At 60.6% G+C, this 22,834-nt stretch overlaps 1 protein-coding gene across 6 annotated transcripts in view; it reads right to left on the bottom strand.

Annotated features, from left to right (window-relative positions):
• The window catches only part of Katnip (katanin interacting protein), a 142,270-nt gene that overhangs the window by 67,454 nt on the left and 51,982 nt on the right, over positions 1 to 22,834 (bottom strand). For all 6 annotated transcript variants that reach the window (XM_076840194.2, XM_076840192.2, XM_076840196.2 and 3 more), the window contains 5 exons: positions 22,065 to 22,162; positions 13,035 to 13,166; positions 10,145 to 10,273; positions 5,264 to 5,528; positions 1,069 to 1,200 (listed from right to left, as the gene is read on the bottom strand). In XM_076840194.2, the coding sequence (XP_076696309.2) occupies positions 1,069 to 1,200; positions 5,264 to 5,528; positions 10,145 to 10,273; positions 13,035 to 13,166; positions 22,065 to 22,162 (756 nt within the window). The remainder of the gene's footprint in view (positions 1 to 1,068; positions 1,201 to 5,263; positions 5,529 to 10,144; positions 10,274 to 13,034; positions 13,167 to 22,064; positions 22,163 to 22,834) is intronic.

Genomic DNA, 22,834 nt, shown 5'->3' with positions numbered 1-22,834 from the left:
TTCCCAGCCCTGGTGCAGCTGGAGGGCCGATGGCCGCTCACCTTGCCTGGGGTCCTTCCCCTCTTTCCTTCCCAGACCCTCCGGGGGCCAAGCCAGGACCCACCAGCGGCTCTCACAGCAGCTTGCTGTCCCCAGTCCTCCTGACCCGACAGATCATCTCACAGTGGACCACTCCCCAAGGTGACACCATGTGGCCCCGCCACTGTAGGACCTCGACTGCTGCCCACCTCTACCTTCCTCGGGGCCCAGACAGGCCTCCTCCCAGGCTCCGGGCCTTTCCAAGAAGCCACCTCTGCCCCTTGGGGTCTGGCTGCTACAGTCCCTGGGCCACTCCCCACAGAAGTGGAACCCAGGGCAGAGCCCGGAGCCCTCCTCTGGGGGCTGAGACCTGGGTGGCTTGTCCACTCACAGATCCCAGTTCTGAGGACCTGGCTGCCCAGTCTCCGTCACAGCTGGAGCAGACCCGGCCCCATCCCATCCACATGAGAAGCCCAGGCCCCACGATGCGGCCGACTCCCAGCTTCCCCATCCCATCCGGTAGGCTCCGGCCTCCCAAATCGCCTTTCGTCTTCGGGCCTTTCATTCTCAGGCACTTAGCAAGGGAGAGAGAAAGACTGTGGATCTGTTTTAGCTGCCTGGATCCAGCTGTGCCTGAAGCCCACCCTTCTTTGTCCTTCTCGGTTACATGGGCCGACATTCTCCTTTACGTAAAGTCACTCTTAACAGCTGTTATCTAGACTGTGTTGTCTGACATTGGTAGCCTTCCCAAGGGGCTAACTAGCAGCGCCTGGGTGCCATCCTTCCACACACCCTCAGCCAGACCTCCTCCCGGCTCCCCTCCCTGCAGGCCACGCTGGAGACTGGACTTACAGAAAGCTGCATGAACAACCCCCTCATCTGCCCACCCCGTGCCTTTCTCCCTCCCCGTCTCTCTGGGGAGTTTCTCTAGAGACCCCGACGGACGAGCCCAGCCCTGGCAGGGGGAATAGGGAGGCGAGGTCCCCCAGTGGTGCCCCACGGGGCGCACCCCGCTCCTGCCCCGCTCCCGCGCAGGGGCCCAGCTCTTACGGGAGCAGGCCCTCTCCTGGTCTGGGGCCACCGCGGGCGGCTGGGGGTTCCGGTTCAGGTCAGGTTTGGTGGGAATGAAGACCTCGGGGTTGTCCTTCCGCTTGGCTGACAGACTCCTCTCCCTCTGGTGACCTGCAGGAGGCAGGTCACAGTCAGACTCCGGCTGGTGGGCTGGGCTGGGAGGCCCACAGACCACGGTCAGCCACGGGCAGCCACCTCAGGGGAACAAGCTGCTGCCCTCGGGATCATGGCTGGAGGGAGGACAGCTGAGGGGACGCGAGAGCAGGGCGTGACAGGGGCTGGCCCAGGTCAGGAGGCGCGTGCCGCCAGAGGGCGAGGGACGGTGTGGGGCCTGCGGCAGTGAGGAGGGCCTGGGCTGGCCATGGGCACCACGCTGGCACTCTGGACTTGGGAACAGTGTGTGCAGAGGCCTGGGCAGGCTGACGGCTGCTGAGTGCGAGGGGACGCTGGGCGCTGGGCCGCGAGTGGGCAGACGGTGCTGGGCTGGGCCCCCCCGGGAGGCGGGTGAGAGTTCCAGCTTGGGAGGACGGAAACCGGACGTGGGCGGTGAAGGTTCCAGAAGGTGAACGCCCTTTAATGACACTGAGTGGACTGGGTAATGGTTAACATGGGACACTTCATGTCACCCGTACACTGACAATAACCCGCACTTGTGCGCATCCACACGGGGCGGGGGAAGCGGGATGGGGCATGGGAGCAGCCTGGGAGATGCGAGGTCAGTTCCTGGCTGTGAAGACGGGCATGCTGAGCTGAGCAGCTGGACGTGCTGGACGAGGCCTGGACACAGGGTCCCATGGCCTCCCATGGGTGCCGTCCTGCCGACACCCTGACCTTGCTCCATCGGGACCCACATCACACTCTGCACCTGCAGACCAGCAGGATGACAAACCTATGCTGTTCGAATTCACTGAGTTTGTGCTCACTCGTTACAGCAGCAGGAGGAAACTGATACAGCCTACTAGAGGGGAGGACTCTGGGGTCCAGGTCATTTGACCAAGGTCACAGAGCTTGGCGAGGGAATTGGGGTTTGGCCAGGCCTGCCTGGCTCCAGGTGCAGCCCTGAGCCCTGGGTGAGCACTGGGTACCAGCCCCTCCTCTCCACATGGAGGACGTCCACAAGCGGTGGCTGCACGTCTCCCTGGGCCATCAACAGTTTAGAAAGGATGTCTTCTAAGGACCCAAAGACCAGACTTTGTTACTGCAACCCTAGGCCCCCCGGTTCTTCAGGGACATGGCCCAGAACCTCCACCGGCCTCCTCTGCTCGGCTCCCTGGCTCACTTGGCCCTTGTTCTGGGCACACCACGCCCAACCTCCTCCAGCCCTGGGCTTGCTGAGCCCTGCACCTGAGAGCTGGGCCCCAGCTGGCCCCAGCTCATCCCTCCTGTCCCAGCTTCAATACACCTCCTCTGAGGTGTCTCTGACCACTCCAGCCACAGTGGCCCCAAGCCCACCCCCCACCAGCATCTTGTTATAATCTTGGTGGCTTTCGAGACCAAACGGTCCCTGTCTCTCCTCCTTGATGTCCCAACTTGACCCTGACACCTGGCCCTCCCCTTTCCATGTCTTAGAAAAACAACTCTGGCTTCTGGAGTCCCACACCCACCTCTCATTTGTTTCCCATCCTTGGAGGTAACATGAAGAGTGACCTATTGGCTCCCCAAAGCCCAACTACTGCTTTATGACTTTGTTTGGCCTGTTTGTTTAGCCTAGTGGTTAACAGCTCAGGCTCTAGTCTCAGACTTTTGGAGTTTTGATTCTAGCTCTGCTTCTTCTTACTCTGTGACCTTAGGCAAGTTATATGACTGCTCTGTGCCTTGGTTTCCCTTCCTGTGAAACAGGCACAATGACAGTATTTTCCTTGGGGCTGTGGTGGGGATTAAAGAAGGAACTCCATGGGAAGCTCTTAGAATAGTGTCTGCCACATGTCAACAGGTCAAATGCTGGCGTGGTTCCTGTTTGTGTATTTGTGTGCATGTCTCCTGATGAAGTGTCACACGAGAGGGACTGCCCAGCCCTGGGGGGTGATGTGCATGAGAATGAACAGCGGGGCCAGCGGCTTCTCAGGTCACTGTGACTGTTCTCAGGTCTGCAGCTCCAGTCCCACGCTGGGGTCTGGGGAGACCCCCAGAGGCTCTGGGGCCACCTGGCCATCCTTTCTTGGGAGCTTGTCTCCTGCTAGGGCTAAACCCACCAGAGGCTGCAGATGGAAGGGGACAGAGGGGCGTGGCCTCACTCACAGCCCTGCGCAGGGCCATCGTCAGCCACAGCAGGTGTGGGGACTGCCGAACAACCCACGTGTTCAAACATGAAGTGCCTGGAGATTGGGGCCATCCTTCCTCACTGTGCCCAGAGACAGAGTCGCCACTGCTCTGTGGCCTGGTCCTTCACACCCAGAAATGGCTAGACCCGCATTCAGGCAGGATTTGGGGACCTCCTGGAAGCCCTCCCCTGCTTCCCGCCTCTGGCAGAGGAGCACATTCACACTGCCCCGGCCACTCGCTGCCCCAGCAGGTGGGCACGCACCTCTGTGGACTTGGCAGTGACCTCCTGCAGTGCACGGGCCAGCGGGGTACCGCAGGGGAGGCCGGTGCTGGCCCGCACCCTGGCAGAATGTCACAAGCTAGGGGACAGAGACAACTGGGCTGGTGAGACAAGGCACCCCAATGACAATTTGGGAACACAGAGGGGCCCTGGCCAGCTGGTCCTGGTGGAAGTGCAAAGGCGACTTGGCAGAGAAGGTCACCCTGAGCAGAGGCCGGGGAGGGGCAGGGCCAGGGTCAGGCTCAGGCGCAGAGGGCGCTGGGGATCCGGGCGGGGGCAGCCGCACAGGGCTGGAGGGGACAGGACATGGGGGCAGTTTGAAGGACAAGTGTCCTCACTGGAGACACCGGCCACGGGTGTGGCCTTCCCAGGACTGCCTGCTACGGACTTGGCTATGCCCCCAAGTTCACCCCAGGCCACCCTGAAGGTGGCCATACTTGGAGACGGGACAAGTCAGTTAAAATGAGGCCACTATTGTGGGGCCAATCCAAGACCTGTCCTTGGGAGAAGAGAACGGGCCCGGGGACACAGAGGAATCCCTTGGAGAAGCACGGAGACGCCATCTCCAAGCTGAGGAGAGGGACCCCGAGGCCGCCCACCCGGCCTGGACTTACTCCTGCCTGTGAGCTCCCAGCTGCGCCGCCCCCGCCCACTAAGGCCCTGGACTCACTCCTGCGTGTGAGCTCCCAGCTGCGCCGCCCCAGCCCACTAAGGCCCCGCCCACTTCAGATGCCCCTGGTTTCCCTTTCCCAATGTTCAGGTCAGTTCAGGAAACACACCTGCTCTTTGCTGGCTCACGGCTTTAGGGACGCTCTTGGGATGGAAAGAGGGGCAGGTGGGGCCAAGCCCTGAGCCAGAGCTCGGGGTCCGCAGCACTGGGCGGGTGGCTGCACTTAGTCCCCTGACTGGGCCTGGCCCGTTGGTGCCAGGTGATTAGTTTAGAAATGGCACCTGACTCGGGTGGGTCCCCTGATGTGGTCTGGAGAGCCAGATCTGGGACTTTTGCGAAAGCTTTTAGGAAAGAAAAATGCACTTTCCAATGGAATTGCCAAGCCAACATCTCACAGGAAGGCCCAGCTGTGGCTCCACACTGTGGCAAAGTGCCTGAGGATGACACCAAGTCACTGCAAAGGGGAGGAGATGAGGGGTGGGGAGGGGAGAGGGGAGGAGAGGAGGGGAGAGGGGACAGGGGAGGAGAGGGAGGGGAGAGGGGAAGGGAGGAGGGGAGGGGACAGGGGAGGAGAGGAGGGGAGAAGGGAAGGGAGAGAAGGGGAGGAGAGGAGAGGGGAGGGGGAGAGGACAGGAGAAGGGAGGGGAGGGGAGAAGGGAAGAGAGGGGAGGGAGAGAGGAGGGAAGGGGAGGGGAGGGAGCTGAGTCTAACCCACAGCTCTCCATTTTCAGCTCTGAGCCAATGAACAGCCCCTTGAGCAGAACCACCTGTGTTAGCCAACTGCATGCTGCTCGCCCCCCTCCCCCCAGAGCTTGGGGACGGCCCCAGGACTCCCTGCCAGCACCTAGGACCGGAATTCCAGGGCCATCTGGACCCCTCATGACCTCTGCCTCTCGCAAACAACAGGGACCTGGTGGAAGGCCTCCGGGGCCTGGGGGGGGGCAGGGGGGCGGGGGGCTCACTTTTGGAGGCGGGGTTGAACTCCAGCACCACGAGGGGCTCCGGTCGCTGGGGAGGCCGTCCTGCCTCCCGGTCCTCAGACGTGTCTGTTGGGACAGGGACCCCACTGGACGGAGCGGGGTCGTCTCTGGGGCATCCCCTGGGGGCCGGGTCCCCAGGCTGGGGCTCAGGGAGCACGTCCTCCTCGATGGAATCGTACTCGTCGCTGGAGCAGTCCTCCTGGGTCCTCTGCCGGCCGACGCGCGCTTCCAGACTCTTCCTCAGTTCCTGCCGAGAGCCGAGAAGACAGGTGGAGGGCGAGGCCGGTGCCAGGAGGGAGCCTCACTCGACAGACAGGTCACGCCACCCCAGGACGTCCCCCCCAGCTGACGTCTACTAACAACCTCTGTGTGTCACTGCTCCCCAAGTTCAGGAGGGAGCAGGGTCACAGAGGGGAGAGGGAGCGGAAGAGGGGACGCGGTGGGTGCTGGGCTGGTCACAACAGACCCCGGGCCACACCCAGACTTTCTGAGCCAGCGGGTCTGTGACGGGCCTGAGAATTCACACTCCTAATCAGGCAGCCCTGAGGCTGAATGGAAAATCATGGTGAATACGAAATTCCAGGGTCCTCCACACGACCCGGAAGTGCAGAGGTCAAACGTGGCAGAGCGGGCGTCCCCACGTTGCAGGACACTTTAGCAGAGCCTCAAAGTGTCCCACGGTGAGCACTTAGCTGCATCTGCCGGGGATCTTCCCGGGCTTCCTTTGTCTCCCTGAGACCCGGCCACCCGTCAGGATCACACTTTAGCACTTATTCTAAGGGCCTGATAATTCTTCCGTGTTTCCTTTGTCCCCATGAGACAGTAGGCTGAGCATTAAATTCTATATTTAGAGTGACCAGAAACCCATCAGCCAAACCACGACACTTCTGAAAGGGGAGAAAAGGGCACTTTACATTTTATTCTGGGACTAAAAGAGACACAGTAGAGCTGGGGACAAACCAGTACATCGGGCCAACCTCGCTCCGCCACCCTGCGTCCTCACAGCACCCACACGGCCCTGAGAAAGGGAGAAGCAATCGATGGAGGTTTGATGACTGGCTAATAAACCTAGCGGCGTGGTAGGCTGGATGACGGCTCCCAAGGATGTCCCAGTCCTAGTCCTGGTGCCTGGGAACGAGCAGGGCTGAGCAGGGAGGGCTGCTGCGTAGGCAGCTTTGATCAACTTGGAGAAACCATTCTAGACAGACAGATGGTGGGAAGACGGGCATCCATGTGCTGCTGTTGTGAACTCTGGCAGTGAGGGGGTCTGACTCTGTCACAGCAGGATCTTGGCTGAACTGTGTCCTAGGTGGCGGGGGACTGGGAGTTAGCTCAGGAGGGTTGGAGTGCAGAGCTGAAGGTGCGCTCTGGCTTCCCCAGGAGGACACCGGCCGGGAGGAGCTGCTAGGGACAAAGGAACCTGGACGGAGGCTGGGGAGGGTCTCAGCCCGGCTGCCAAAGATGCTGAGAGAGGACATCGGGGACACAACCAGGACTGGCTGAGGGGCCTCTGCTGCAGCGTGAAGTGACTCGGGTGCCACCGGGGAGGAGAAGCCCTCTCCTCTCAGAGGCCCACAGTGTCTGAGGCGGAAGTTGCAGATGGCACCCCAGGGCCAAGTCTGACCGGCAGGTTCACTCCACTCAGCCCCCAGAAAATTGTGAACTGATTATTAATTCACAAACAAATCGGGAGGAAATCAAACACCAAGAAACGCAGGCACCTGGCTTTTCTTAAAACCCGAAAGCCTGTCAAGGATCTGTCTGTCTCTCCCATGGCCGCGTTGGCTGTGACTGTCCCCCAGGGTCCCCGCCACTCCCTCCCAGGGCACGTGCTGTGGCTGGGGACGTCCCCCTGCCTCACGTGCCACTTAAAACATTCCTTGGAATGAACGCGGGGGCAGAGGTCCCAGGACTTCAGGACCCGCCCACGTTTCCCAAACGGCACCTCAACCCCGAGCAGCACAGGATTGTTTTTTGTCAGATCCTGTGACCTGATCCACACTCTGGGAAACACTGTCCCGGTGATGTGACGACTTGACGCAGCCTGTGTGGCCCACACTGACTCTGCCCCTCCATTATTCGACTCACTTCTTCACAAAGATTCACTCACAGCTAACTCCAGACGAGGCCCTCCTCCAGGGACCAGAGGCACAGTGGGGACGGGACAGGGTGTGTCTGCTGTCCCCAAGCTTGATGGGGAAGGGGCACGCCTGTTCTAACTCACAAGTCGGCCATGGCAGTCCGGGGACAAGAGGGGCCGTGGGCACGTGTGGACGGGGTTTCCTTGAAACCTGACGGAGGACTCACAATCTCAGTGCTGGTGGCGACAGACACAGCCAACCTTCTAGTTGGAGGAGGAAATGGGGCTCCAAAGGGGGGATTCAGCCCGGGCCCCGTTAAGGGAGCTGTAGTGCCACTCAGGAGGGCTGGGGGCCACTGCAAACGCGAGGCGCGCGCTCAGATTACGTTTTCCAGTTCAAAATAAATCAGTGACAAAGGTGAGCGCGGCCTGGACAGCCAGCCACACACACCCGGGGCCCAGCTGCCTCCTGGTCCTGGCCCAGCCTCCCCCGCGGCCAAGCCCCTCCTACAAGCACAGTCCTGTCCACCCTGAGGTTGGGCGTCCACCCTGAGCTGGGCGTGTTGAGACTCTGCTTCACATCTCTGTCTTCTCTGCACTGTTCTCCCAAGTGTGACCCCCCCACACACACCCACACCCCTGCACTGGGCTGATCTCAGGGCGCTCTGCACTGAGCTGACTCCAGCTTCCGTCATTTTGAATCGGGGTCTCACTGAACTGCCCACACCAATCTCAATCCATATGCAAATGACCGGTGGCCTCTCTACTGTGGATTTTGTCTTCAAAACACCGTCAGACCTGTCAGACCCCGGAGCGCGCGTCAGTTGGCCTGGGCTGGCGTCTTCTCAGTCGTAACTGATCAGTCCAAATAAACTCCGGCTCCTGATCAATGTGCCTCAGTCTCACGGGGGTCAATGGCTTTGTATGATACGCAGAGCCTTCCATCAGACCGTTCAGACTTTCAAACCACAGAGTACACAGCATCTCGAGGAAAAAAAACAAAAACTAGAAAACCCCAAACCCTCCCTCATCTACTGAGGTATCCAGGACCCTTCAGGTCGCTCCGACGAGCCAAGAGTTCTTTTGTTAAAAAATGTGCCCGTCCTACATCAAATCCTGTGACTTCAAACTCAGCCCCGACACATTTAGACAACTCCCCTAAGTGTTCTTGCCTGTACCAGATTCTGAGAACCGCTGTCTCCTTCCCTTTTAACTGTGGTTTTCAGACTTGGCCCCAAATTATAGTCACAGGGAAACTGAAAAGAAGGAGCCCAGGATCAGAACTGCAGGGAGGTGGGGAGCGCATTTGTGTGGGGTCTGTGTGTCTGTCTGTCTCTCTGCTTTTTATCTTGAGCTGATCATAGACCCCACCTGCGATCTGTGGGGAACAATGTGAAGAGATCCCACATTTCTCCCCCCAGCCACCCCAGGGGTGACGTCCTGGAGAGGAGGAGCGGCAACTCAGGGGGACCTGAGCTGGACATGGTGGCCGGCCAGGCTTTGTCCCCAGGCCTGTTTCCCGTCATCTCTCCCCCTGCTGAGCTCAGCGCGGTTCTGCTGACGCGGCTCTTTCCCTCTGTAACGTATCAGCTCATTTTTTAACTTATAATTTTGAAAAATGGAAAACCCACAGAAAATTGGCCACAGTGTACGATGGACACCAGCTGTGGCCTCCTGACGATGGCCAGTCGCTGGCCTGTTGCTCTTCTCTCCTCCCGATCGTCATGAGCGCTCCTCATTCTGACCCCCACAGACGCTGGTTTCTGACACTGTGACCTGGCCTCACCCTTGGGGACAGTCTCCTGAGAACAGGGTGCTCTCCTGCATGACCACCACGTGAACCTCACACTCGGGCATCGGAGCACCTCTGCGGCATCACACGGACGGAGTCCACCCTCAACTGTTGCCCGCTGCCCCAGGCCATCTGGTTCAGCACCCCCTCCTCACGGTGCACGGCGGCCACCTCTCTTTGCCACCCTTTAATCTGGGACAGCCCCTGACCTTCTTGGTCTCTCTTGTCGCTGACGTTGGTCAAGACCCTAGACCAGGTGTCTGGGAGACTGTCCCTCCACTGGGGACTGTCTGGTTATTTCTCATTTGTTCCGTTTCTGCAAAACACTTTTCACTGATGGGCTCGGCTAAGGGGTCACCGGGACGCATCTGGCTAAGGGGCTCCTCCCTGTCACTGTTTAGAACACTATTAAGCATGACTGATGGACGGCCACCTCGGACACCCTGCTCCCAGGGACGGCATCAGTCATGGTCACTGCAGACGGTGGCGGGTTCTCAAGCAGAAGCAGGCCCGTGACGTCAGCACCAAGGGCCGGCAGCAGGGAGCCTGGGCTCCGGGGTCGGCTCCCCTCCGACCCAGGTGAGTGACATCATTTCTCTGCCCCTCAATGTCCTCAAGCCGTAACAGGGAACGGGAACTCCCAGCCTGAATGAACCCCGGGGTAACCTGGCAATGGACGTGACGTGCTCAACGGGGTTCTCAGCACTTAGTAAGTGCTCACTAAGGTGGCCGCCCACCATTAAGAAATGTCCTTCAGGCGCCGGGGCTCAGTGGCAGAGCGCTTGCCTGCACGTTTGAGGCACTGGCTCGATCCCCAGCACTATATAAAAGTGAATTAGCAAACAAAGGCTGTGTCCACCTACAGCTAAAAAAATTAAAAATAATAAGAAAAATAAGCCAAGGCCTCTGAGAATCTGGACATTCCCAGAGTCACTCAGGGCACCCCAGGACCCCGCTGCCTCACGGGGACTGACACCCGACCTTGACCTACCGTCACATCCTGAATGGTGAGGAGGATCCTGTCCTTGTCAGTGCTGCCTGGAGGCTCAGGGTGCTCACGCGCCTTCAGGAGGGAGAACCTGAAGTCACAGTGTGTGGCGCGCGGGGGAGACTTGGAATCCTGGGGACAAGCAGAGAGGACCTGCGTGTTACAAGCGACGTCCCATACAGGCCCTGGAGGCCACCGGTGCCTGGCTCTCCTGTGGGCCTCCCCACCCTCCATCCTCCTCCTCAGTACGCCCTCCCCCCACTCCGCCCCAGAGCTGGTCCCCCGCGCCCTCCCTGCTGGCCCAGTGCCACCGCAGGTGCACAGCGGGTGAGGGCACCAGGAGTCACATCCAGGCCTCCAGCTCCTGCCCCTGTGCCCTCAGCCCTGGGCTACAGGAAGGTGCGGGAGAGCTGGCCTGGGACGTGGCCGTGGGGCTATGGAGTTAACAGTGAGCTCATCAAGGGGATGGACGGTGTGGTCCCTGTTACACGGCCGTTACAGGGTCGTCCCAGACCTCAGGGGCACCCAAGCCAGGGAACTGCACTACAGTGACCCCGCGGCTTTCCAGTTCCACTGTTGGAACCAACGAGAGTCCAGGGAGGGGACACACCGAGAGCACTTCGTGGGCCAGTGGGCACTGGGACGCTGGACGCTGGCCGGGTTGGCCTTCCCATGCCCAGATGGGCCCGTGGTCACAACAGCCATGGGGGGGTGGATATCCCCGTGGGAAGTCCTGTGTCACCTGGCTTATTTATCATTAGGATTTTTATATCGGTCGTGCATTATCTAGGAAATAAGACATTTTACTAGGGGAAAGTGTCCTCCGTCTCATTCCCGACATGTGATCAGAGCGGCTCCTGTACGTGGAAATGACGCCACCCATCGCGGCACACCGCCCGGGTTCCAAGGGAAGGGGACAGCAGACCCAGCACCTGGTGGAACTCTCTGGAAGGAGGTACCTTCTCTTCACAGGTTGTTCAACTGCTCAAATCCCTGTCATGGCTTCCTGTCTGACACAAGGAGAATCCCACATCTTTGCCGTGGCCCCCAGGCCCTCTGCAATCTGACCCTTCTCCTCTTCCTCACCCCTCCTTCCCCGCTGGCTCCCTGTCTCAGGGCCTTTGCACCTGCTACCCCTGGGCCTAGGAGTCTCTGCTCCACCTGGCTCTCTCCCTCACTCCCTGGAGGTCTCCATGGAGCTGTCACCTGTCAAAGCGAAGTCCCTGTCCAGCGACTCCGTGTAAAACAGCAGCCTGCCTGTCTATCCGAGCCCTCCTGACATATTATTCACTTCTCTAGCGTCTGCTGTCTCCAGCGTGTGGCCTGGGGACGCCTGGGGCTCGCACACCTGTCCAGCGGCACAGCTGCTGCCCTGTCCTGGCGCTCAGGCAGGAACGTGGAGCCCAGGCCTTCCCTCAGTTCAAGAGAAGACCCTGATTCAGACTGTCACTCGGAACCTCCTGCTCTAATGTCGCCCAGTCATCTGCATTTTAAAAATCACCGAGCAGGGGACGAGGTGGAGGCCAACGGGCCATGCCCGCAGCACCGTGGGCGCAGGGCCGCCCAGAAGCTGGAGTTCCCGGGGCTGGGAGCCAGGCCAGGGAGGCCCCTCCAGGTGGCGGGGGCAGGAGAGAGGACAATCAGACGCTCTGCGGGGGCGGGGGAATGAAGGGGCCCCTCCCGGCTGTGCCCAGGAAGGCTGTGGGGCTGGCGCTGCGGCCATGCTGCCTGTGTGGCAGGGAGCGCGGAGCTGGCAGAGGAGGACGTCGCGCTCGTTCACACAGCTGGGGTCAGGGGACCTGGGGGGGCTGGATGAGCCGGCCACAATCCCGCCCCAGGCCAGCCAGAGGGACAGCCGGGGACCCTAACGCCGCGTGTGTGTGGGGAGGGTGTTCTGATGGCGGGCACAGCGCCACCTGCTTGACCCCGCTCTGTGGACTGCGTAAGGAGACAAGGTCACTGACAGGGTCGTGGGACAGAAAATGGCTTTTTTTTTTTGCAATCAGGATATGAACAAGGTGAGCCCTGGCCCCTACCTGCCCCTCTCCCAGAGCCAACGAGGAGACCCAGACACAGGCACAGAACCAGGGGAGTCTCCGGGACCACACCCCTGTCCTTTAGGGGCCACTTTCATTTTGTAAAAGCAGTTTTGGGTACAGAGGCGACAAGCAGAAGCAAGACTGCGCCCAGGGGGAGGCTGTGGGACCTGTAGCCGGGTCCGTGGCCGACAACGCTGCCCGGGCAAAGGTGGCAGGTCCTGCTCAGAACGCGGCTGTCGTGGGCCACCTCTAGGTGAGTTGGCTTCGTGTAACCTTGGAGGTAACTGCCCCATTCCTTTTAACTATAAAAGCAACGACCTTAGAATAAGTCCCGACTGTCCATCCCCATTTCCACGTGGCAGCCCAAGCCTGCTGCTGGCTGCCTGGTTGGCCCCACTGTCCCTCCTACCTCAGTCTGTTCCCCTTGATCAAGCCATGCCTGCACACTGCCCCTGAACAAGCTCAGCCTCAGCGCATCTGTGCTAGCTGTTCCCTCTGCCTGACATGCTTGTCCCATCTCTCCTTGCCTTGTGTTCCTTCTTACCCATCAGGTGTCAGCTGAAGTGCCACTCCTGAGGCCTCCTTCCTCCTCTGTCCTGTCTAATGTTACTCTCTCTCCACAGGTGCCCCTCGCCCTGCCAGGCCCCCTCTCGCGTGCGGGGACTGATGCCCTGGCCCTGTCCACACCAGCCCTGCTGACTGCTGACCCCAGATGCCTCTGGACACTGGTCTCTAGCTGCTAGGCGTCCAGCCCTGCTCTGTGTGGAGACGGACGTCAGAATGAGGGACGGTGGAGGTGAGGGACGGGACCCCTAGGACGCGGCACCCTGAGCACAGACCAAGGCAGCCCCTACCTGTGGACGGTCCCCAGAAGTGTCCTTTGCCTCGACAGTCACATCCTCCAAGGGCTCAAAATCTTCGGAATAGTCCAGAGGAGGCTCGATGTGGAGCCGGGAGCCAGCTTCTGTTCGGATCTGCACCGATTTCTGTGCCGAGAAATTCAGACCATCTCAGACCCGGGGACGCGCACCTTCATCTCGCTCGGGGGCAAGGACAGGTGCTGGGGCCGAGCCCGGGGATCAGACCTAGTGCTACTGTGCCCTGGTGCCACAGCGGTGCGTCATGGTGGACGCTGACCCCTGGGCCAGCCTGGACCTCTCACAGGCCAGCGCAGCCAGGTCGGGCCACCTCGGCCCAAAAGTCCATCATCTCTGGCCCGGCAGCGCACGCCTGGGGTCCCAGCCCCTCAGGAGGCGGAGGCAGGGGGATCACAGGTTTGGGGCCTGCCTGGACAACTAGTGAGGCCCTGTCTCAAAGTTAAATACAAAATGCAAGGGGTGTGGCCCAGTGGCAGAGCCCTGGGTTCAATCCCCAGAACGGAGAAAAGAAAGAGTCTACCATTTCCAACTGGAACTTCTGAAGAGCATCCAAGAGTGTCCAGCCAGACTTTTTAAATAGCTTTTTTTGGTACCAGGGATTGAGGGATGTTCAACCACAGAGCCCAATCCCCAACCCTATTTTGTACTTTATTTAGAGACAGGGTCTCATTGAGATGCTTAGGGCCTCACTGTTGCTGAGGCTGGCCTTGAACTCGCGATCCTCCTGCCTCAGCCTCCTGAGCCCCTGGGATTGCAGGCGTGAGCCACCTCATGTACGGGCACTTGTTATCTGTGGCTATCTCCACAGCTCACTTTGGTGAGGGCCTGGGTCTTAGACCCGGGCAGTTGGTTAGATTCCTGGGACTCTGATTTATTTTCCATGTGACTCTGGGCAAGTGGCACCATCCCCCTGAGCACCAGCTCCCAGATCTGTTGGGAGGGCACCCGGTGGCTCTGTCCAGGGCTGCTGGAAGGCTGACAGGCAGCGCTGCGGTCACCACTGAGCCCTGGCCTGGCTCCCCTTGGGTGTGGGCTCCACTCAACCCGAGCCTCCAGGAGGCCAGTCTGCTGGACAGTGGGAAAGTGTCCCCGTCCCTGAGGTCCAGCTGAGGTCCAGCTGGCTGTGCTACGCTCCACCAGAAGGGCCCAGGCTTGGCAAGGTGGTGCCCAGGTGACATCTGGGAGCTGTCCTCCAGGGCTGACCTGCAGGTGCATGTGTCTGAGTGGTGTGTCTAGTCCACTGCAGTGCCCCCTGGCCCTGTCCTGGTCCCATGAGGAAAACTCCAGATGACCTGGGCCGTACGTGTCCCGGGCCCTCATGTGAGAACCTGTCGCCCCTGGGACATTTAACGTCCCCTTACACGCAGGAAACGGAGCCATGGTGTGAGGCTGAGGGACGTGGCCCTCCAGGTGACTAGGAAGCAGACTAGGACGGCCCCCGACTGTCCCCACATCCTGCACCCATCCCTGCTTTCACCAACACCCTGTCACTTAACGTGGCCTCAGTGCCACCTACGCACCTCAGGTGAATTTGCCGGTTAAGCCCTCGCCTCGACCCAGGTACCAGGTACAAGGCCACCCAGCTGGCAGCCAGAGCCACGAGCCGGAGCCTCGCCTGGGACCCGCAGCGTGGCTCCAGAGGCCAGGCTCCCACCACAAAGCTGCCATGTCCTGCCCAGGCCCCGGAGGGGATGCTTCGGGCCTCGCCGACCACATGGTCCCCAGGCAACGTCCACCTGTCCCGAGGCAGCTGCAAGGCAGGGACGGTGCCCAGGAGTAGCTGAGGGCTCTGCTCCTGTACTACAGGCCACAGCTGCCCAGGAGTGCGGTGCTGGCCAGCCCCGGTCTGAGCCAGCAGGCTGGGAAAGGACAGGTGGCCCCGTTGGACCGCCTCGGCCTCTGGAGAGCAGAGGGGCTGAGGATGTCCTGCAAACAGCTCACACTGCAGGCAGGGCCTGGGGCTATGGGCACCAGGGGGAGGCATGGGGAGAGGCCCTGAGTGCCCGGTGACAGCGCGGAACCACATTCCCTCCATTCCTCTCACTGCCTGCCTCGGCCATCTACCATGCTGCCCGGGCTCCAGGATGTGAAGTGGCAGCCCCAGGTTTTGTCACTTGGAGAGAAAACACCACTGGGAGAGGAGTTCAGGGCACAGCATCCCCAGCGGCCCTCCTGCCTCAGCTGGAGAAGCTGGGAGGGCTTCACACTGACCCCGAGACAGACCCCCCTTGACTTGTTGGGAGGAACGCACCCCCCGCCGGGCAGCCAGGGAGGCTGAGGCAGGAGGATCACGAGTTTAGAGCCAGGGGCCTCCTAGTCAGGAAGACAGTATGAGAAGAAGCGGGAGGGAGTCCATGCAGGGCTGGGCCTGGGCAGGAGAAGGAAGAGCCCACCCACCAGCCTCAGTGAGGGCCTGGGTGCCCTCAGGGCTCTGCAGGCTGCTGGTCCTCTACCCAGAAGGGAGGATCCTGGACCAGGGCCTGCCACTCCAAGGGCACTCACTGTTCTCTCCTGGGAATCTGAGAAGTGTAGAGTCTCAGGTCCCCCCTCTGCCCCAAGAAGCAGAATATGCTCTCCAACAGCACTGGACGTGCCCCTGCCCGCCCAGACGCATCCCCTGCCTTCTGGTAAGAGCACCTGCTTTTCTTTTGGGAAATCCTCTCCACTCCCTGCCCCCAAACCTAGTGTTTCCTGTGGAACTGGGTCCCCACCGGGGCGGGGGGGGGGAGCATGGGACCCAGCAGGGTCCATCAGAGCAGGAGACCCCTGGCCCACTGTGACTGGGTGTTCATTCTGGGGAGCGGATGGGGGGCAATAGCTGGTGACAGGAGGTAAGTGGGCAGCTGCTGGTGGCCTTGTTGCTATCCCATGGGGCACAGGGGAAAGCAAAGCTGAGAGATGGAGAGGACTCCTGTCCGTGGTCTGAGCTCCTGGACCAAGCTGCACCTGAATGTAAGCTGGTGAGTAAGGGAGTCGGACGACACAGCTCGGTGGCCTCGGATTTGAATCCAAAACCAGCAGAGGCGCAGGAGAGCCAGCTCTCTCCCCTGCGGACTGCAGCCTCCAGCCCAGCAGCTCTCCACGGCTGCTCATTTCAGGGCTCCACTGCAGGCACAGGTTGGCAGTGGCCTTAAAGCACTTAGTCAGCAGGTTCTTAGCACTGACTGAGAACAAGGCTCCGGAAACGTGGGAAGACACAAGTGAAAAACCCAACACTTAAAACCCAATGCCCCAACCTCGGGGAGTTGGCAGTGGAGACGGTGCTTAGGAAGCAGCATGGACAAAGCGGTGCTCCTGTTAGAGTCTCTCATACCAGGGCTGGGGTTGTGGCTCAGCTGTAGAGTGCTGCCTACCATGTGCAAGGCCCTGGGTTCGATCCTCAGCACCACATAAAAATAAGATAAAGATGTTGTGTCTGCCAAGAACTAAAAAATGAATATTGAAAAATTCTCTCTCTTAAAAAAAAATAAAGGTATTATGTCTAACTACAAAAAAAAAAAAAAAAGAATTTCTCATACCAAGTGGCTCAGGGGTAACAAATAGGCCCTCCCTCTGCCTGCGCTCCACCCCCAGACCCGGGAGCCTCCCCTGACCCCCAGTGGGAGGAGACTGGAGCAGCCCCGCCCACACCTACCAGCAGCTCCGCCCCCACCGCACCCTCGCACCCATGCTCCCTGCCTCCCACCAGCCGACCGGGCTCCCGATGAGGCGGCACTCTGGGCTGGGGTTCTGGGCTGGGGGTTCGCAGCTGCTCTCTCCTGCCCACTGCATGCGAGGCCTGGGTAGACGCTGGCAGTGTATACCCCGGGGAGGACTGAAAACCCTTGACCCCCAAGCCCCCTGCTCTGCTTCACCACCCCAAGGCCAGCTTGTCTGAGCCCCAGCCCACTCAGCCCGTCCATGCGCAGTTATAGGGATCAAGAGGCCTGTGTTCAAGCTCATTGTCAAGTACAAAAAAGAGCAGCGCAGGGCTGCCCGGTAGGGTTGTGCGGGTTGTGCAGTATGTCCGCGGCTCCCTCTAGAGGCGGAAGAGCTCTGCCGAGACCCGAGAGGCAGGTTGGGGGTGCAAGTCTGTCTGCCTGCGGGGACCTCTTCTTTCCAGATTGGTCTGACCTCAAAAAAAAAATAAATTCTTGACACTAGCGCAGTCTAGACCGTGAAGTCCCCGGGGGCTGAAAGCCCGAGGCTCTGTGGGTGGTTTCCCCTTCTGTCCTCACTCAGGTGTTCAGAGCTCAGAAGGAGGGGACCAAGAGCAGGGCCGAGGGGACCAAGGGAGACAGGAAGCCAGCAATGGCGGCTGAGGGAGAGGCAAGCCCTGCCTTCAGCGCAGGGAGCCTGCTGCCTGGACCTTTAAGGAAAGCCCACCCCGCGGTGGAGCTGCAGGGCGTCCCTTCACTACCAATTTAATGCCAAGAGCGCTGACGTTCATCAAATCTGACAGCGTTTTGGTAAACGACGGCTCTGTTGATTAGGCCGCTGTCCACCCAAGTATCACAAGGCCGAGGGAGCCATAAATCTTAATCCACTGATGGCGGCAGAAAGAGCCAGGGCCCAGGAGCAGAGGGGCAAGGACAGTAGGAACAAGAGCCCATCTATCACCGCCGGCCCCTGGCAGCAAGGCAGCGGGTCACAGCCCACAGCCGTCACGGCGGACTCCAGGCGCCAGAGCTGGGGTCTGGGGGGGGGGTCTTGGGAGAGCTGTGGGCTGTTGGCTGGCATGGACGCCTCTGACCTCTGCCCGGGAAGCCTCGGTTCTGTGGCCTGAGGCGGCCCCTCCTGGGGGGCAGCTTTGCCCACGGGGCCTCCTGATGCCGGGCGAGACCAGGGGAAGGGGCGAGTGTCCCGGGCTGGTCAGCGGGCCTGGGCGGGGGCTGGTCAGCGGGCCTGGGCGGGGGCTGGGAGGGCTTTGTGAGGCTGCTGAGGAGACCTAGCAGCAGAGGGTGCAGGGGACGAGGTGGGGAGCAAAAGGGGCAGTCACCAGGCCTGGGGTGGCACTGGGACAACATGGGGTCTCTGCTGACCAGCCCTGGCTAGGTGACCGTGTGGCCCCAGCCCCTCCTGGCAGGCCCTGCTGTACAGGACAACCCGGGCAGGCACAGGGCTCGGTCCCTTCCCAGTGGGGTGGCCCCTGACCACCCCGCCTGCCCGTGGCTGCCCGTCTCCAATGCTGCCTCGAGGACTTCATTCCATGGAACCCCCCCATCCCTCCACTACTTGGGGCCGGAGGACACGGATCCCGTGCTCTTCTCCTGGTGGTGACGACATGCAGCTGGGCAGTCTCCACCAGCCACTCCCAGCCTCCTCCGGGAGAAGCCGCTCCAGGGCCACCAGGGCAGGACCTGCAAGGGACAGCCTGGCCCTGCCTGAGTCCTGCGGGCACCTTGTGCAGGCTGCCTAGCCGCAGCCCAGGCCTCTCCCCGAGCAGCCGGCGAGCCAGGAACACTGAGGCAGTGGGTGTGTTGGAGGAAGCCAGGGGACAGGGAACAGGGTGCACACAGGGGCTGTGGGGACCAGCAAGGAGAAAAAGCGGTCTCCAAGCCTCTCCTGCTGCCCCCTGTCCCCTCCTGTGTCCACTCGGGGAGCGGGCACCCGAGGTAGCAGGAGCCGCCTTATTGCTGGACAGCAGAGATTTATGTACAACTGAAGACACAGCTTATTTCAATTTAGCATCATCCAGTTACCGCAATCAGTCACCGTCCCAATAACCATACACAGCTTAACTTAATTATCATCATCTTAATGGCTCGCCAGCATCACCTCTCAACCACTCCTTCTGGCAAAATGCCAGACGCCATCCTGACTCGGCCATGGCTCCCAACACTTAAGGCCTTTTGTGAGCCTGACACCATCTGCCACCACACACTGGCTACCCTGCCTCCTTCACCCAGTACCCGTGTCCCTACTGTGCCCTTCACCAGGGAGACTCTCCCCAGATCCTCCAGGGCTACCTCTGCTGGATGCGCGGGCCTCCACTGCCTGCCCACTCACATGGTCTCCGGGCGCAGCCTACCTCCCCGTGTCCTCCCCCAGCACCGCCCGGCTCCTGGCTGGCTCTCCTGCACCTCCCCACCTGCTCCTGGGAACAGCCTGGGAGAGCAGGCGAGCCTCGTTCCTGCCCCGGCCTGGCCCCCAGGAGGCCCAACACTTCACAGGTGCTCCACAAACAGTCGCAGAACGAGTGGGGGCTGGCAGACTACAGGGACATACCAGAAGGAAGAGCCCAAGGTCCCCAAGAGGAGTCCCCCTTGCCCTCTGCCCCTCTGTCCACTGCAGCAAAGCTCGGTACTATTTACTGGCCCTTCTCGAATTTCCGCAGACCCCGGCTCGGCTGATCGGCTGACTAGCTGTGAGGAGGGCACTGGTGCCACTCCCCCTCAGTGACCAGGAAGCAAGTCCTCGATGCCACCAGGAAGGCCAGAGCTGCGCTCTTCCCACTTCTCTGGCTCCATCTGTCACCTGTCACCAGGTCCTCCTAGCTGAAGAGGCAGAGTCCCTGCCGCGGGGCCCCTTGTGACACCACTGCCCACATTCATTCCCAGCAGCCACGAGAAGGTTCCTGGATGACAGAACCAAGGCTCAGAGAGGCTGCATCCCCAGCTCGGGGCACACAGCAGGGGAGCGGACCACTGACCCCCCACCCTCCAGGGCCACAGACTCTGAGCCAGGTGGGCAGCGGACCCAGGCACGAGGACCAACCGCAGGTCCCACTGCTGCCCTGACTGGAGTGGCGTCACCCAACAGGAGGGGAAAGGCCCAGAGTCGGGGCCAGGTCTTCCTGTTTTTCAGGGAAATAGGAATCTAGGTTTTTAATATAAAATCTTTTGAATTAAAAGATTAGCAAGGGACTAAAGTCTTTTAAAATTGTAGGGGTGCAGGAAGGTTATCTGGGGCAAGCTGGCCCAAGGGGTTTGAGGACACGGTCCCTCCACAGCCATCGACAGGCAGCAGGATCTCGAGGGGGCACTGGGCCTGCTTTGGTTCACTAAACCCCAGGACCCTGCACACGCCCGGGCCCTGGCAGGTGCCCAGAAGTGTCATTAAGTCACGGAATGATTTCATACATGCGTGCCTCCTGGCCCACTCTGCTCACCTGGGTCTCGGGGGTGGTACTCTTGGGACCACAGGTGGGCAGAGTGGTCTGCTGGGGAGGGACTGGCGCCCGCCTGACCTCTTCAGTCTAGTAGAGGCCAAGGAGCCAAATCCCGTTTCCACAGGTCCCTTTGGCTCTGGTTCTGGGTGTGACTTAGGTTCAGCCAATCAGAGCCTCCCAGGAGACAGGGAGAGCAGGAGTGGACAGGGACAGATGCTGGTGCTTCTCTGCTGAGCACAGCCATGCGGGTGACAGGTTTTTCACCAGGGTCCCACACTGGACAGGCCCCAGGGCCCTCTGGGCCCATGGTGGTGTGGTGGCTTCCTGATCCCAGGCCAGCTGTCAGTCCCTCCTGCCCGACTGTGTCTGGCCACGGCTCTCCTGGAGGGCCAGGGAAGGGCACCTGTGCTTGCTGGACCTTGTTCCCAGAGCCTTGCTCAGAGCCGCGGGCCACGGGCCCGAGCACCCATGCTGGGCCCTGCATTCCACCCAGGCAGGCTCCCCGACAGGCACTGGCTGACCCCGACTGAGAACAGTGCAGAAGGACAATTACTGCCCCCCGATTCAGGAAGCCAGGAATCAGCCGAGATCCGGCCTGTGAAGTGGGGGCCACAGGGGAGACTGGGGACGGGAGCTAATGAATCTTAGGCCAAGTCTTTTAAATTGCACAGACTCTGGGGCCAGCTGTTAAGTCACAGTCTCAGACACAAATACGGCTCTGGGTGACAGAAGGCACTCGAAACAACAGGAGAGCGACTTGGTGGGAAGAGGAGAAAGGCCTCATTAGTGAGAAATTAACAGTCATTGCTGGGGACAGAGGGAGGCCTCCAGACTGCTGCCCTGCGCCTGCGCGTTAGCACTGAGCCAGGCCGAGCGCCCCCCACCAGGCCCCGGAGGGGCAGGTGGAGAACCAGGGTCCACTGCCCTGCTGCCCTCTCCTCTTAGTGGCCACGAGGCTCTAAGCAAACTGCCCTCCGTCCCTGGGCCTCAATTTCCACCGAGGCTGTGCAGACAGGCTGGGCCGACGGAGCCCGCGTGCGCCTTGCCATGGGCCCATCCACTTGGTCCAGTGTGAGGTGCGGCTGCCCATCTTGGTGAGTGCGAGATGAACACAGTAACAAGGAAACCCGGGCCGGAGCCCGGCCAGGCAGCCTCGCGGGGTTGGAGCCTGGCCATCTGCATCTTAACCCCCCAGGCAATCTGCATATGCACCCTGTACCCGGGGCTGAGGAAGGGGTCCTGGTCCCAGGCAAGGTGTGCGTGACCTGCAGGGAGGTGTCGAGGATGACGGAAAGAACAGGACGCGGAGGAAAGCTGTGTTTGTGTCGCAGTTCTGCCACTTCCTACCTGTTGACCTGGGAGAGCTCAGTGACGTCTCTGAGCCTCTGTCTCCCCCACTCCCTCAGAGAAGGGATGGCACTGGAACCCACCCCCTAGGTCCTCTGTGGGTGCAAAGGAGAGGAGTCGCGCAGGACCTCAGGGCAAGCCCGCATCCTGGGATAGGTGCTCAGCAATGCAGACCGCTGTCCTGAGGGGTGGGGATCAGCAGCACCCAGTGGCACTTACTTCTAAGGGGCAGGGTCTTTGTCAATATAGCCCTGGCATCTAAGATCATGCATGGCACATAGTAGGTGCTTAATTTAATAAAAAACTGGATGAATGAGTCTTCATGAAGGGGCTGTGTCTACCCTTCTGTCCTCCCAGTGGGGCCCAGTACAGAAGGAGGACATGCAGCAGAGGGGACCCTGAGAAGCCAGCCCCACCCTTGGGGAGGGCACCCCTGCCGTGCCCAGCACTCCCACCCACTGCCCCAGGGCTTCTAAATCCTTGACCATGCTCTGTCCCCACCACGGCCCTGCTCCAGACTCTAAGGCATGAGCTGGGGCCAAAATCGAGATCTGCCTGCGTCCCCAGACCTGGTGCCATCCTCGGCGCTGGGCCTTGCTGGGGGCCGTCTGTGAACTGCGTCTTACGATGTCTTCAGCTTCTCGAAGTGGGAGTCTCCGTCCATGATCTGCACCAGAGAAGGGGAGGGAGGCTGGTGAGACACCGGCCACCAGCGTGAGACTCCACGGCGAGGCCTCCGACTGCGCATATGCCCAGCGGCCTGTCTGGGGCCGCGAGCCGGAGACCACAGGCCAGGTGCCGGGGGCAAGGGCACATCTCACCATGGAGTGACAGGACAGCATCCAGCCAGGTCTGGCACTGTGACCCATGTGAAGAACAATGGCCAAGACGGAGAAGCTAGGGACAGGACAGCGCGTGCATGGGACAGGTACCCAGTGTGCAAGGGGGACAGCGCGGCAGGTTTGCTGAACGACCGCGCGTGCGGCTAGGGCGCAGAGCAGCGGGCTGTGACCTGTCCTCCCTGCCGCTCAGGAGAGTCCCAGCTCCCCTCTCTGCCGGGGCCTAGGAAGCTCAAGGGCAGGGCTTTCCCGGGGAACCTCCTGGGGCCTGACTTCCCCTCTCTCTCCTTTCCTGTGGACGGTGGCTGGAGAGTGCGCCTCGTCCAGGAGGCAAAGAATCAGAATATCACAAACCAAGGCCACTGCGTGTCAGGCACTTCGCATTTATTAAACATGTCATTAAATCCCTCTGGCAAGCCTACAAGTGTGCGTAACTAATTCCCGTCGTAAAGAAGAAGAAACTGAGGATCAGAGAGCTCGCAAGTTGCCTGAGGAACCAA

Source organism: Callospermophilus lateralis, chromosome 19 (assembly GCF_048772815.1).
Source record: "Callospermophilus lateralis isolate mCalLat2 chromosome 19, mCalLat2.hap1, whole genome shotgun sequence".
Taxonomy (NCBI): Eukaryota; Metazoa; Chordata; class Mammalia; order Rodentia; family Sciuridae; genus Callospermophilus; species Callospermophilus lateralis.
The sequence above is the reverse complement of the archived record's forward strand: the minus strand, read 5'-3'. Positions and strand labels throughout refer to the sequence as shown.